The sequence below is a fragment of the Coptis chinensis genome, chromosome 3, assembly GCF_015680905.1.
Source record: "Coptis chinensis isolate HL-2020 chromosome 3, ASM1568090v1, whole genome shotgun sequence".
Taxonomy (NCBI): Eukaryota; Viridiplantae; Streptophyta; class Magnoliopsida; order Ranunculales; family Ranunculaceae; genus Coptis; species Coptis chinensis.
In genome coordinates, this window is record NC_141458.1 from 119,878,995 (window position 1) to 119,895,895 (window position 16,901).

General features: G+C 33.9%; 1 protein-coding gene across 2 annotated transcripts; it reads left to right on the plus strand.

Moving 5' to 3' along the window:
• The first annotated feature begins 9,211 nt into the window (after positions 1-9,211).
• LOC147513730 (uncharacterized) lies at positions 9,212-12,810 on the plus strand. 2 transcript variants are annotated; one of them, XM_086599553.1, is made up of 6 exons: positions 9,212-9,634; positions 10,496-10,648; positions 10,737-11,090; positions 11,247-11,323; positions 11,532-12,356; positions 12,448-12,810. In XM_086599553.1, exons 1-6 carry the CDS (start codon positions 9,499-9,501, stop codon positions 12,562-12,564), a joined length of 1,662 nt encoding a protein of 553 aa, XP_086455679.1. In that variant the 5' UTR covers positions 9,212-9,498; the 3' UTR covers positions 12,565-12,810. The 2 variants fall into 2 exon arrangements, with proteins under 2 accessions (XP_086455679.1, XP_086455680.1); XM_086599554.1 differs by lacking the exon at positions 9,212-9,634 and adding an exon at positions 9,710-9,845.
• The last annotated feature ends 4,091 nt before the right edge of the window (positions 12,811-16,901 follow it).

A 16,901-nucleotide genomic window follows, 5' to 3' on the forward strand; every position in this document is an offset into this window, starting at 1 on the left:
CGTGGATTTGGTTTTCTAATATACTCTATGATTGGGCCTATTTAAAGGTGTTAAGCAATTGTTTTATTTTCGGTCTTGAAAATTTATAAACACATAAAAAGACAAAGTAGTCATCATTAATAAATAGCTAGGCATCTGATTTTATTATACATCAAGGGTATTATGCGTCAGAAAAAGTCCCGGATGAATTTAAGAGGCCACGATCATTATAGGCTATACTAGTAGTAGAGATATTCATCTCGATTAGATTCTAATGATGATCAATTTGATTGTAGTGTGGAGCTGACCCTTATCTCTCATACATTTACCAAACCCATTTTAAAAAATTGAACCAACTATTTAGTGATTACTGAAAGATTAGTTGCAATGGTTGAAAAAGCTAATTTGATCACCCCATTTACTTGATGAGATAGGATCGATCACCAGTGGAACAACTCACCTATCTAGGTACCCTTCCATTTAACATGTTTACTTGCCCAAATACTATTAGTATATGACGGACGTTGGTAACATGCTATAATGGACATATCCTATTTATAGTAGACATAATAATTTCACTTAAAAAATGGCATCATCACTATAAATGAATATCAAACTGTTTTGAGATGAAGTTGGAAGAGAAAAAATTTGAGTTTGGCATTCACAGATCCACTAATTGCTATCATTAATGTATTCTGAGATGCTTCTCTCGGATTGTAAATTGTAAGTGAATTCAAGCTTATGCACTATGTGAATTTTATTTTATTAGTAGGACTAATGCGTATTTTTTGACATTTAATTGCACAACAACATCCATGTCTAAAAGATTAAGGTGAAAAAATAGGTTAATAAATCTCACGTTTATATTGTTTTGGTTTAGTGTGGTGTTTTGTTTGTATTTAGTTTGATTTTGTATATGATTGTTATCGTGGATGAATCGTGTATCACATTTAATTTTTTTTGTTCTTTTTTAACTTTGTTACCTTGCACATTATATTTCTAAGTATCTTAAAATAGATCTTTAGGTCAATGGAATAACACTTGAGTATGAAAATACATCTCAAGATATGGTGGTTCAAATCCACCAAGGTCATGTTCATACCTAGAGCAATATATTAAGTGACTTTGATGGTAGCTCAAGAGATGGTGGTTCAAACCCACCAAGGTCATTATTATTATTATTTTTTGTTAATAGGTAGTTTTTTTTTTATCGATTAATAGAATCTCAGTTCAATGATACATGTGGATTAGAACTATTTGAATTATTACTAAATAGGCACACGAATAAAATAGTGTGCCATGATGGACATCCTTATGTGGAACATTTTTATGAAACTTGTGCCGTTCATTGTTGTATTATTGCAAGCTTTATATTTTTATACTGTTTGCAGTAGTAGGCATAATCAATTATAATTAAGTTTTTTATGCTCTTACATGAAAATCGGGAGATGCCAATAGATTTAAATGCGTAAATGTTGAGTCTTCAAATGCTACTTTGCAGTTTTTGAATTTTACAGTTGAGTGCATATATGTAACTTTTGGTGAAAATATATATAACTTTTGCAATATAAAAATAGAGCAATATTGCACCGATTGCCGTTCTTATTTGTGAAAATATCATTTTAATGTCGGGTTCGAGTATAAGTGGAAGCAAAAAAGAGGTATAATTAATTACTTTCTTTATCGAGTTTTCTTTCCATATCTTTGTTTAATCGATTTTGATGCATAAGCTCTACTAGCTACATATAAGATTTCAACAAAATTTTGTTTTGTGCATAGTTTTATTTGACGATATGAGTATTCTGAGGTTAAATACTAAAAAATGAATATTCTAAGGTTGGTTTTCTTTTGTAGTTTTTTGGAATAAGGGAAAAACAGACTTTGATTGAACTTTTGATTAAAACCAATTGTGGTTTCTCATATATGAAAATTTCATTTTAATATGTTGTTTACAAGTATAAGTGGAAACAAAGAGATATAATTAATTGCTTTCTTTAATGGGTCCAAATGTTGCACTTATTGGGGTTAGAAGCAACAAGTGCTATAAGAAAATGCCAGTGGAGCTCCTTCGTGCCAGTCTACCCCACACTGATGACCAACAATACAAGTTTTTACTTTTTAATAAATTTTGTTCAACGCTCTATGTTTGTAACTTTGTTTAATAGCCATAACAAATTATTGGCACTAGAAACTTTGATCAATTAATTTATTGTATGAGTTTCAATATAGTTAGGAAGTAAAATATTTTATACATAATAATAAAATTAAAAAAAATTATATAAAAGCGGTCCCCGTTCGTTGAACGGGTCCAAAAATCTAGTCATGAATAAAAAACTCGTGACTATCATGCCATCCTTGCAAGTATGCGACTTTGCCAAATTCTTTGGAAAAAAAAAACCAAAACAAATCCAAAGATTCTCGTTTGACGCAAAATCCCTTGACAACAATCACAAGTGTTTTGTTGACTACAAAGTTAAAATAATTCCTACTACTGTTTCAAACAAAGTCGACCCAGATTTTGGATCCATTACACTAATCTCCGTCATTCTTTAAAAAAAAAAGCACGGTATATTTTACACCCCACTAATAGGATTTGCACTGCTCGAACCAATTCCAAGGTATTGACACTCTTCTATTAATGATATAAACTGTTGTACACCCCTTTTTTTCTTAATCAAACAAGCACCCTTTTTCTAATTTCAATTAAATCTGGTTCTTTACACATAAAGATAACCAAACAAAAAAATAATATACATATATACACACACAAAAGAAGAAAACTCTTGCGCTCAACTCGTGACATCTAAAACCCCGTTCAACGCTCAATTTTGTGAACTTTAACGACATGCGCACATAACAATTCAAAGTTGAATAAATAAATCACCTATGGCAAGAAGTTGTCGTGAAAAGGTAATACCCACAACAAGGAGTTGCCGCGAGATAACAAATCCATGGAAGGTTGTTTTCGTGGGTCCTTTTTTTGTTTTAAAATTTTTTTATAGCCACCGCAAAAAAAAGTCATTTGTTGCAAAATGGTTGTGTTCACAAAAATAGAGTCTTTGCTTGTATTAATTACCAAAACTCTTTTTCATCAACTTGATCACAATTTTTTTTAGAGCATATGAAAAAATTTGTCGCGAGATAACAAAACTATACCTCAGAGCATATGAAGAAACTCTAAAGAAGAATATAATGTATTCGTATGTCGTGTGTGTTCAAAATTTGAAGTGGAAAAAAAAAAATCCTCGAGACAAATAATCACTGCCGTGGAATATGGAATCTTGCGACAACTCGATGCCGTGAATTGTGGGATCTCGCGACAACTCGATGTTGTGGAATATGAGATCTCGCGAACAACTTACTATCGTGGAACTATCAGGGCATGTGAGGTATAAAAGGACATATAAAAAATAACCATTATATATTTTTCTACCCTTTTGCCAAAGGGGTATGTGCTAATCCCATAAAGTAGGGTGTAAATTCCTCAACCCTAAAAAAATCTAGCATGCATAATCATCATATAGGTTTCTCAATTAAAATAGCGGATTTTATTTTCGAAAAAAAAAATTAATAGCATATTTTAATTTTGCCACTAGAGATTAATTGGATAGTGGGCCTTTATGGCGATGGGATTAAGGTTACATAAGAATGATGATGCACCTTGTATATCGTATACATATTTTTTGATAACCTGGTATATCGTATACATATACTAATCAAATGATTAGTGGAAAAAAAAAACATATACTAATAAAATTTTTGCTAGTTAATACTGCTTATATTTTCTAAAACCAAAAGTGGTATTGAAAACCAAGTGCTAGGTATACCGTATACATACTAATCAAACTTTTTGTAGTTAATTAGGAGTGCAAATGGATAGGTTTGGATTCGGATATGCTTGTATCCGAATCCAATTTCGGATATCCGAATCGGATATCAAATAATATTTGATCCGAAAATTAATATTAATTAAAATTTTATTTGCTTTGAATAATTTATTTTACTACTATAAAAACTATTATAAATATATATATTTATTATTTATTATTATTATTTTGTTTATATTATTAATTTATGATTTTATACAATAATTAATTATATATAATAACTATTAATTTTTAAAATCAGATCGGATATTTTCGGATGCGGATATGGCAATATCCGAATCCGTATCCAAAACCAGTTCGGACATAAAAAATTATCCGAATCCGAAATTTTCAGATAATATATGATTTTTTAAATACAAATTCGAATCGGATTCGAATATTTGGATATCCACTTGCACCCTACTTAATAACTTAATACTGCTTGTATTTTTAACCCACAAGTGGTATTGAAAACCAAGTGCAAAATGCTAGTTGCACACAGGAACTCGGTTAAAACTGTTTTCCATTTATCTTTGTTGACAAGTTTTCCATTAAAATCTTTTCAAAATCTTAAAAATTAAAAATCATATAGATTGTGCATTTAATGTTTCTTATCTTTACCAAATAAAAAGGTCTCTTATCTATTTTTGCCTAGTGTATTTTTAGTTAATACACTTGTTGTGTTTATAAAGTTAGCAACAATTTTCCTTTATGGAAAATAAATTAGAATTCAATAAGGATGTACTTACTTGCAATATAAAAACTTTTAGGGACTATTTAGAGATATGATGAATCCAAAAAATAGAAAACTTACCAAATCTTCTTGAATATTATTAGGAAATAATTAATTAGTCTAGATTTGAAATAAGGGCTAGTTTTGTCCTTAAGATATGTTTGACTAACTCAACAATTTTGGATAGGCTTGGCTTGTTTCTGGCCTACTCAAGCCTAGCCTATTTGGGTTGCAGCATGTGCCTGAGTTTGGAAAGATTCTAGGGCTGGTTTAACAAAGAGTGTTTCTACAGCAACTCACACTTTTGAACCGAATTTGTGAACACACTGACGTGGCAAGCAGAGAGACCTTGATTTTCAGTACTTCTTTGACCAATACACACGCACCCCCTGCCTGATGAGTGCCACGTCAATGTGTTCACAAATTCGGTTCAAAACATTCGGTTGCTATAGAATTTTAGTTTAACAAATAAACGATCTAGTTCGGCCTAAACATACAAAATCTCATCTCTCAGGTTGAATACAAGCTTTAGGTAGGTAGGGCAAATGTCGATCGACATGGATCATGAACCCACTTAAGGTTTATGATAGCAACTTATATGCTAACATGATATATAGGTTTGAATATTGATCGAATGATCGAGGGTGTAGTGCCAATCTAGTTGGGTGTGTACGTCCCGTCGCTACGCTATACTCTCCTTATTATTTTTGAACACTTTTTCTTTCTTTTTTCATTGGTTATTTCAACCACATCATCATGCATATCACACTAACTTAATTATCTTTACTATCTTAAAAATTGCGCTCCAACCTACAGTCCCGCAAAAGTGAATTAATGATAAAAAAATGTGTGACTCTAGGTCATTTTTTCTTTCCAGTTTTGCCCCTATAGAAATTTACATATTACTATTTTATCCTATTCCTAAATTTCAACGTTTTCTAATTGAATTTTTTAAATCGAAAATTATATTGTGGGCCCACATGCGGATCCCACACACAGTTGTTTGTTTGTTTTTTTAAAAACGAACATCACCTCTATATTAAAGCGGAGTACATCTGACGTGGACAATCTCTATCCTAGGCGTCACTCTCCCAGGAGAGAGTGAAGCCACGTGGATCTCTTTTATATATGGTGTTCGAAGGTTTCTATATAGAACAAACTCATCTCCTTATTAGTCGAGCCCTTTTTGAATTAAACTTCCATACTACTTCCATTCCAATGAGGAATCTATAATTTATATCAAGCTAAGGAATACAATTCAACAGCTCTAATAAAGAAACTCTTCTAAATTAAGTCGTCCTTCTATAACAATATGGCAGGATAAAAAACATGGGGCGGGAATGAATATTCATTATCAACACTGGCACGGTTCATGCAAGAAAGTTTCTCCCTACAATGGTAAGAAAGTTTTTCAACGTATTATTCATGAGTCTTCTTACAACGAAGACTCCTCATTGCTTCAGATCTATGAGATTATTGTCTATCTTTCAAAGTCGGTTACTAATGTTACTAATTTTAGCACATTGTAATTTATCTTCTTTTTTAATAAAGAATTTATTTTTAATTGTAACAAAGAATTTATTTGCATAATAAAGAATTGAAGCTTATTTTCCCATCAAAAAGAGCTACAAATAATGCGCTCTTTAGTGCATATACTAGAAGGGTTATACTAAAGAAAGACAAATTCCGTGTGATCAACTTGTTACTTAATTAATTTGTCCTAAACGATATTCAACATTAATATGTACGAAGATCAATTATTATATTTTCATGCTTAGTAAGTCTAACAAACATGGGAAGTACGTGAATGGGGAATAGGGCTACCGGATGCTTTTTAAATTTTGGTAAACTTTTTTACTCTTTTGTTTTGGTATACGTCTTGCCTCCACTTCATGTTTTCCATCTATCTAACTCACTATGAGTTGGTTGTGCAGGATGGTAGTTTTTGCTTGAAGTGGATGGTAAGCTTTTGCTAGAAAGGATTTTTCCATATAGATAATGTTCCAAAAAATTTGTATAAGAGAAACCTTTTTTCAACACGCATAAGCTATCTAAAAGATCCGCCATATGGCCGGGTTAAAAACCTTGTGTACTAGTTATAGTAATGTGCGCTTACCTGGCGGAGCTGACATAGATAGTATCTTTATGCACACTCCAACTGTGAAATGATGTCGACTAGTGAAGTACGATAGAAATTATACCTGATCATTGTGTAGCGAAATTCTCACTAGCAATCTTTACCTTAAATTATATTAACAAGTTTGCACCTCGTCCGTTATTAAAAGCATGCGCATAATGTCAAAGCGGGTTAAGAGACACTCCATGAAAAGTTTACCTAGAATTTTTTTTGGCCATATTGCTAATTAATTATGCATCTTTTGCATCATTGATGGTTCCATAGCTAGAGTGTGGTTGTTTTGGTGATTTGGAGCAACTATACGTGATAATTTATTTGCAGAATAAAGAATTGAAGCTTATTTTCCCATCGAAAAGAGCTACAAATAATGCGCTCTTTAGTGCATATACTAGAAGGGTTATACTAAAGAAAGACAAATTCCATGTGATCAACTTGTTACTTAATTAATTTGTCCTAAACGATATTCAACATTAATATGTACGAAGATCAATTATTATATTTTCATGCTTAGTAAGTCTAACAAACATGGGAAGTACGTGAATGGGGAATAGGGCTACCGGATGCTTTTTAAATTTTGGTAAACTTTTTTACTCTTTTGTTTTGGTATACGTCTTGCCTCCACTTCATGTTTTCCATCTATCTAACCCACTATGAGTTGGTTGTGCAGGATGGTAGTTTTTGCTTGAAGTGGATGGTAAGCTTTTGCTAGAAAGGATCTTTCCATATAGATAATGTTCCAAAAATTTTGTATAAGAGAAACCTTTTTCAACACGCAAGCTATCTAAAAGATCCCGGCCATATGGCCGGGTAAAAAACCTTGTGTACTAGTTATAGTAATGTGCGCTTACCTGGCGGAGCTAACATAGATAGTATCTTTATGCACACTCCAACTGTGAAATGATGTCGACTAGTGAAGTACGATAGAAATTATACCTGATCATTGTGTAGCGAAATTCTCACTAGCAATCTTTACCTTAAATTATATTAACAAGTTTGCACCTCGTCCGTTATTAAAAGCATGCGCATAATGTCAAAGCGGGTTAAGAGACACTCCACGAAAAGTTTACCTAGAATTTTTTTTGGCCATATTGCTAATTAATTATGCATCTTTTGCATCATTGATGGTTCCATAGCTAGAGTGTGGTTGTTTTGGTGATTTGGAACAACTATACGTGATGGTAAAACATACATTTTGCGAACGTCTAAACAATATTTTCTTAGTGCATAATCAATTTATGAAGAATGTGTCTTCTAGTTGTTTGGTTAACAATCAAAATACTAGTCAAATTAGGGACGGAGATAGGATTTGAGGTTTGACGGGGCGAGACTACGTGAGGGGGCAGTAGTGGATCTTTTCTATAACTTTTGGAGGGGCGTAGCCTTGTACCGTAGTTTCATAATAAAATTTTACACTGGTAGTCATATATAACATAACAGGTTATGCAAATCCTTGGATCAAACCCCACCTAAAACCTTATAACTCTATACACGCACGAGTGAGATTCTTTGTTTCTCTTGAGCAACCACGATGGAATGGCAGCAACTTCTTTCGTTTTAGTAAAGATGTTGCTTTCGTCAATATTGGCCCTAAATGGAAAAAGGTTTTCTCTCTTTATCACTTTCCATCATCTACCAAACACCCTATAGAATTTAGAATCTTGAAAAACACCTTCTTTTCTTTCATTTTTTGTGAACCAAACGCCAGCATTAATTTCATTAAGTAGTCACGTAGACAATGTTTTTGTTATTGCGTAAATTGGTTAGTTATTCTTAACATGTACACTGTACAATTCCAATGAGCGGTCTAGCTAGGCATTGCAACAATGACATACGGGATTGCACTTTCTTCTCAAATCTCAAATGCACCATTTGTTGATGTGTTCATATAATATAGTTAGAGCATCTCTAGGTGGTAGTATAACCTGTCAAATCCTTCAAATTTGAAGGAATAATTCGGAATTTTCTGGAATTTCAACTCTAGGTGGTAATAAATTCGTTTGTATAACATGTTCGTTCGCATTCTTGTTCGCAAATTTGGCAATTTGGATGCGGATGCAGAGCGACATTGCAAATGTCGCCCCAATTTATTTATTTTTGACTTTGACCAAAGATCACGCAATGAATGAAGATCAATCGCCGCCACCACTACTAATGTCGTTTTTTTTTTTTTTTTTTTCAATTTGGTTTTTTTTTTTTGGGAATGTCGCGTGAGTTTTTTTTTCAACTTGGGGGCGACAGTATCAATGTCGCGCAAGGTAGTCCTATTCCAAATTTGCGAATGATATTTGCGACCACCTAGAGTTGGTCGAAATTTGTGACCAGATTCTCCAAATGTTTTCTTCAAATTTGAAAAGTATACTACCACCACCTATAGATGCTCTTGCACAGGACATTAATTCATTTTCTTAATTTAGTTTTAAATGTTTAGTTGATTTTGCATTTTCCCTTTCTGCCCTTTTGGATGCAATTAATCTAGTGATCTACATTTAAGGTGGCATTGCATACATGCAAAATTCGTCTTCAAAGCTATTAAAACATTTGCCAATCACCTTCGAATTACAAATAAATTTTCAGTAGAACCCCAAAAGAATTCAAAATTAGGAAGTTCAGCCCTTCATCTTGTAGACTCTTACATCTACAAATAAATCACTCCTCACCCTCCACCTCTCTCAAGTTCACTATAGAAAGGAGCCACATTGTTTTTCAGTGTTTCTCGTACTCTAGCTCCGGATCCCACCATTACTTCTGAGTGTTCCACCCTAACTAGACATCATATATCCATCATGAATGTTGACGAGGTCATACTGAAAAAATCTCGCAGGAACTGCTTTTCCGCGGGCATTCGTGTTTTGGCTGTAGATAGCGACCCAACATGCCGTCACGTTGTTGAAATAATGCTGAAGAAATGTGAATATGAAGGTATATACGGGAGAATTCATGTTTATTATTTCAAGGAGATATTTGAAAAATGAAGATGGATCTTTGCTTATGAATTGAAAAATGAGTGCTTGCATGCGTATATTTAATTATTTTTTAATATGTTTGTTTTCCATGGATATATATATATATCATCGTTTTGTTGGTAAAGAGTAATGGTGACTGGTGAGAGATTGTGTTTAAACTTTAAAGAGTATGTCATTGTTTTTATTTTTATTTTTTCGATAAAACAAAGTATGTGATTATGTGACTTGAAGAATCCATGCCTTTCATTTATATATTTTTTTTTTTTGCTTGGTAAGCTTGTTTTAAATGAGATCACTAACTCTTTGATGCTGGCGGGGGGTTTGAGCCCCAGACCTCTCTTTGATGCTGGCGGGTTCGAGCTCCAGAACTCCGGTTTCATCACCCAAATATATATATGCGAAAGGGAAGAATGATTTGCTTTTGATTTTTTTTTATTGTTTTCCATTTTCGTTTAGTAGTGACGGCCTTTTGAAATACTGAACCAACATATTTTTTTTCCATGCCCTCCATATAATTGTTTAAAAAAAAAAAAAAAAAAAAAAAAAAAAAAAAAAAATCAACTGACAATTTTATTAAATTTGTAAAACTTATACAAAAGTGGAAAACAAGCGCTACAAATTGATCGGCAAGTCCTTTGTGAACAGTAGTAAATCCATTCCTTCTGAATATGTATAAATATATTTTTTTACTTCATTTTTTGAAAAAAAAATTTAACGAGGAATTTCACTAGTTTGTATTTGTTGAAAGCTTCTCTGTCAATTATTTTTCCATGGATTTCTATCTTAAGATCCAAACTGAATCATCTTTCTACTTTAGTTGTAGCCGTTTCTGGAGCACAAGATGCCTTAGATTTGCTACATGAGACACAAGGCGGATTTCATCTAGTCCTAACAGATATTCATATGTTTGGAATCAATGGATTCCAACTTCTTGAAATTGTTAAAAGGGAGTTCAAGATACCAGTTATTTGTAAGTTCTTATACTATATCAACCTTTTCTCAAGGATTTTTTGACCTTAGACTAATTATTCGTATTTTTTATTTCTTTTGAAATGCAGTTATGTCTGCGGATGAAAATCCAAATCTTGTGAATAGAGCAATTGGATGTGGAGCTCTTTTCCTACTTCCTAAGCCTTTACTATTGGACTATATTCAAAATCTTTGGCAACACCTGTACTGCAACAACCCTGAGTACTACAAATTTATCTTAGATCCACAGGTAAACCTTGGACTAGAGTACAGTTTCCCCGACAGTGAAGAAAATCAAAGATCAGATGATGGTAAGAGGAAAATGAACAACGACGAAGAAGGCAGAGATCAGCTTCCAACTAAACAAAATAAATTCAGGGTGTGTTGGACACCTGAACTTCACAAAAAATTCTTGGCTGCCCTCAATACATTAGGCCTCAATCGTAAGCTAGAGACTGCTTGCTTGACCTTAAAGTTATTTTATTTCTTCTATACTTCCAATTTTTTTCCTCTTATTATTAGCTGTCGCAAATTTGAATAACTAACTAAAACTACTTATAAAGACCCTGCTTATCGTAATTTGATTCTTCTTATACTAGGAGCTGTTCCGAAAAGAATTCTTGAGTTGATGAAGGTGGAAGGATTGAGTAGAGGGAATATTGCAAGCCATTTGCAGGTGTGCTTCTTATATCAATGGAAAATGCTTTCAATTATGGTAGTATACTTAAAAGTGGTTTATTACGGCCAATCAATTTCTAGCTAATTGTAAGTAAATTCGATTATACTTACATGTGCATCGAATGGTAGATAATACCGTTATACCGTCTAACTGAATAACTGAAACCTATATTTCAAATCTTAATTTGGAGTTTTGAATTTCACAGAAATACCGTAGCTACCTTAGCAGAGTCAGTAGGGATACTACTGAAAATGATTCCGATGAGGACAATAGCACGGGCTATGCATCATCTGATGAGGATCCTGCTATAATGAACACTCCTCAAGAAAACCAAGTCGAAGTTGGCCAAGGGGCCTACACGTCACCACCACGGATGGCTGATGAGTCCCTGATTAACCAACAACACGTCGGTGGCAACCCCCTTTATGGCTTGGATGCTGCTCCATCACGAGGCAGTCACTTGAGTATATTGCAGACCATGATACAACAAGCAAATTTAGTCACACAACAATTTCTACCTAAGACAACCATTGAACAAAACTATTGGAACCTAAACCTGCAGAGCCAAGACAACTCTGCAGCCAATGGAAGTGTTGGTGTGGAAGACGTAGGTTCATTTGGTACTTGGAATCAAGCCAAAGAATTCAATGCGCCGGAAAATAACTACTCAGTTGAAAACAACAATGTGTGGTTCGAGATGCATCCTGGTGAAGTGAATCAGATGGGTCTTAACGGTGACGATGAAACAGAAAATAATGACAATTCAAACAGGGACCAAGTTGGAAAGGGGAAGAGGCCAATGGAAATGGAAGAAAGTCCTCCCGCTCCTCAAGGTGGGCCTACTACCACTGATTTCATGAACCCTTTCCAGTTCCAAACCGTGCCAACAACACAAATAGTTGAACAGCAACGACAGCAGCACGTGGAACCGGAACTTGGCGGTAGTTGGCATGAATTACTACAGACCGCCACTTCTGCCTGTGACTTCACCAGTCTCTTTTTCAACGAAGAGGACCTGGCAGTGAATCAGGCATGCCTTAAACCTAATACTCTGCTGTATGTTGATTGATGTATTCTTTGTAGTATTACTAATAAACTTATTCTTTCGCTGGTGATTGCAGCAACCAGTTGGGGAAGGAGTTGCAATTGATCCTGAATTCGACCTTAGTTGGTATCAAAAGGGAGACAACACAGAAGGAATGTACATTGATCCAGACATGGAGCAGTTTCTAAGCTAGTCAGTTGGATTTTCTGACGTTTATGGTTATGTTCTTATTTATATGTAGCTAGTTGCATAGTGCACCTAGGAGGCTAGGATATGGCATTTGTGATTTGTGTTATAGTTTAGTCAGTCTCCAAGTGCATCTAGTACAATATCTGAAACTTCTCTTTGGGACAAAGTATGGCTTGCAGTGTTTGGGATTTGGATTTATGTTAATGGATTTTTTTTTTTTATATATTATTGGCAAGTCTGTTTTAAATGAGATCAGTAACTCTTTGATATTGGGGGGTCCCAGACTTCTAGTATCATCACCCAAAAATTTTACCGACTTTGCTAGTCGGCACCTGCTTATGTTAATGGATTTGGGAGTGTGAAAGATTTGATTATTCTTTGTTTGCTAATTAGAGTTTTGGAGATCCATTTGCTTTGAATGTTCTGTGTCTTCTAGATAAGAATTGTAAATATGTTTAACTGGTAATTCTGTTTATGATTCTTTAGAGATATGGCCACGAGCCCACGACACTGAACATTTTTAGTGAGAGAGCTTAAGGGTCTGATAATTTGTGCTGGCTATTTTTTAAAGAATCAGAAATTAACGGATAAAGGATTGGTAAAAATGAGACCTCCTAAATCCTAAATTCCTAATGAACGGATAGGTTGAGGTATCCATATTACCCCGGCCCGTTGTGAGTTCCTCATTCCGTTTCGCTCTTAATGGATCCTAAGTGGACCTGGTCCAATAGTCCAGGTCTGAGTGAATGCTCAAGAAGACAAGATCCACTAACTTTGGATCCTGCAGTCAAAATTTAAGTCGAAATCCAAGCACATTATGCCCAGCCTCAACAATCATTGGTACGAAAATAGTTGTAGTTGTAGTATAAGCAAATTCTTACTAGCAAGAACTTTGGAAATCTCTTTTTTCAAAGTTAATCATTTTATTATACTATTCAAAATGGACTAAAATAAATGTCTTTTCAACACCAACAATAGCGTGACTTCATGAGGTTTCTTAAAAAATTCTTTCCAACAAAACCATGTGGAGATAAGAAGAGTCAAGATTAACAAATGATAAAAATCTTATAATAATTGCCATTTGCTTATAATGTCTCTCAAAATAAGTAATGATCTTGTGCTTTTCATCCACAAGGATACCTTAGAGAAAAAATTTGCATCACCAACATCCTCAATCATTATGTTGGCAAGAATAACGATATTTTCTTTATTCACATTTTTGCAAAAAGAAAAATATATGCAAATGTGCCTTTTGAATACCATGTGAGGTATACATAAGAATGGCATTTAGACCCATTATAACAATTACCTACTATCTCTTTACAAATGGATTCAACTTTCTTGTTCAAAATTTTTGAAAACTCAAACATTACAAGGAAGCTTCAACAATTCTTTGATTTCTTTGACTCATTATGGATACATTCCATTGAAATAGCATCATCATAACTTTGCCTCTCTAAAAGAAAACCCTCTTTTTGAAGTGCAAAGTATTCAATACATTAAACAACATTTCGAATGAGCTTCATCCACAAGGGATCCGATTATTTGTAATCGCTTAACATTAGAAAATCTATTGATAACACTATCTATATGTAAAAGAAAACCCTTGAAGGATTCACTAAACAACAGATTCTCACAATACAATGTTGATTCACTAGACCTACAATGTTGTGGAGACAAAGACCACTTTCATGTTTCAAAAAAGAGCATTGCTTCCCACTGTTAACTTTCCTCCAATTTTGAAACCCATCAATGGTAAACACCGGATGCTTCGAAAGATTTGTTAAGTTTCAAATAGAAAACAATATGCTTTATCCTTGTGGAGTGAGTACTCTAGCCAAGGAAATTGTTTGTACCAATTAGCGTTGAACCAATGTCCTTGATTTCCAAACATAGTCAATGGATAATCTTTTTCGTTCTCATGAGCCGGTCGACAAGGTCCCATTCTAAGATAAGCTACTCGGGCTTCATCACGTTTGTTAAGCGGGTATTCATATATAGCAATACGTTTACCCGGATCACGTTCAAATGGAGAAGTGACATCAACTTCCATAGGTGTAACTTCTTGAGCTTTGGAAGAATGTTTAACTCCGACTCTTTGGACTCGAGAAGAAGGTTCATCTCTTTCAATTTCGACAACTTGAACTTTGGTAGAACGTTGTTCATCCCCATCAAGTTTTGAAGTATCAAGAATAGATGTTGAAGTTTCGCCACTTTCTGGTTTATCATCTTTTCGCTTATAAAACGATAGAAGAGTTAATGGTTTTTTGGGTGCTTCTTTATGCGACATTGTAACCTAAGATATTAAATAATTATCAATATACAGTACATAGATAAAATAATTATCATTGGGTGTTATCGATCATATCATCCACACAATCCAAAATTTCTAATACATAAAAACAAAGTCCAATTCAAACAAATCGTTCTATTGGTGTCACTAAATCCTTAGACAAATAAACGAACTCATATAAACAATTTAAATAAATTGGTGTCTTAACTAAACTAATGTCTAATGTACAAATATTTAAACAACTAAACAAGTATCATAATAAGTTAATAAATTGAGAATAATTAAACTAAAAAGTTTACCTTAGGAGAATAATAGGAGTTTGCAAGAGTCAAAGAAGTGAAGAACCGAAGAAAAGGAATAAGCAAATACTCCCATGAGGTCAAGAATGAGAAAGAAGAACCAAGAGTGTGAGATACTACCCGTTTCGGTCACCCGAGAGGCGAGAGTTTAGACTTTAGAGTTAGTTACCCGGTTCTGTTCGTTTTCTAACTTTCGAATCTATCCATCCTATTTTTATCCCACGTATCGATTAAGCGACTGGGCTCAATGTGGGCTCAATGAGTCAATGGCTATTGGGTTGGGCTAACTTTGTTGGCTTTTTGCCTTCAGTTTCTATTTTGAACACTAGTATTTATTTTTTGGACAAAAGCTTGGGTGTGCATCCGCCCCCCTAGATCCGCCCTGTGCCTGATGATCTCTCTATTGATTTTGATTGGGCCCATACTAAAACTAATACCCCGGTCTCTAGCGCAGCCTATGATGCAAAAAGGCCCTTATGCCTTTTATAAAACCCAGTATTCTAAAAAACAATAGGCGGTAATCGGCAGGTGGGAGAGCGCCTAGGCCTTCTAGGCAGTTTTTTTTTCCTAATATATTTAGTAATACACATATATACTACAAGAAATGAAGAAAATCATTTACCATAACTCAAAAAATAAACACAAACAAATATACTTATTACAAAAATGCGTAATAGTTAAGGAATATTGACTTCATATAAAAACATACTCTTTGTTATAGTGGCATATAATTTACATTAGACTTAAGTCTTTTAAACTCATTCAAATTTTAAGCCTACACGGGCCTTTATTTTTCGACATTTAATCATTCAAAAAAAAAATTTTAAAAAAAAACTTGACTGGACCGCGTAGAGACCGCCTAGACCCGCCTAGTTGGTCCACCGATTTTTTAAACGACTAGGACCTAGGCGAGTCGGTTGGGCACCGCCTAGTGCCTAGGCGGCCGCCTAGACCGATTTTTAGAACAATGATAAAACCTATCGTAGACAAACAACAACGTAAGTGTAATCGAAGGACCCAAATATCACCGATATTTTTGAAATGTTGCCAATATATCTCAGTTTTTGAGGTGTCCGATATGGATATATTGCGATATATCGGATGGATATATTGATACATTTTTGTAGTTGATATATATCGGATTTTCTGATATATCGATATATACTATATAGATTATTGACTTTGACCAATCTTTGACCGATTTTTATTAATATGTCAACGATATTTATGATATTTTTTGATATATCGACATATAAAACAAATTTTTGACCGGTCAACAAAAGGATATATATCGGTTTTTGGGATTTTGGGGTATGATATATCTCCCGACATCGAAATATTTGGCTTTGGTGTAATCAAGGGTGCGCCATGCGTGGGATGTTAAGCCCATGGCCTGATCATAGTGCTCTTCCTGGTGTTCAATGGTTTTCACTTTTAACATTCATAATATTCTTGTTTAGTTGGGGTTCTGATCTGGTCTTCTTTTTTGTTTAAAATTGGTTTTGATTAATTTACACATTCGTGGTTTTTGTTTCAGAAACCCATTTATATTATTCTAATGATGATTATAGATTTCTAATCCAAAAATCAATTCAAAATTTTATTCAATTCTATTCATAGGTGGAAAAAATTCCTTAAGCAAGAGTCAGTAAAAATTTATCTATAGCTCAATAAATAAATAGTCTTTTGAAAAAAAAATCATGCAAAAGAATCACTAAATGGCACAATAATAAACATTTTACAATTTGA

Excerpts from the sequence above, each read along its gene's own strand:
- LOC147513730 (XM_086599553.1), top strand. The coding sequence starts at position 9,499 with ATGAATGTTGACGAGGTCATACTGAAAAAATCTCGCAGGAACTGCTTT. Across the intron at positions 11,324-11,531 it reads ATATTGCAAGCCATTTGCAG|AAATACCGTAGCTACCTTAG; the intron begins GTGTGCTTCTTA and ends TGAATTTCACAG. Across the intron at positions 12,357-12,447 it reads AGGACCTGGCAGTGAATCAG|CAACCAGTTGGGGAAGGAGT; the intron begins GCATGCCTTAAA and ends TGGTGATTGCAG.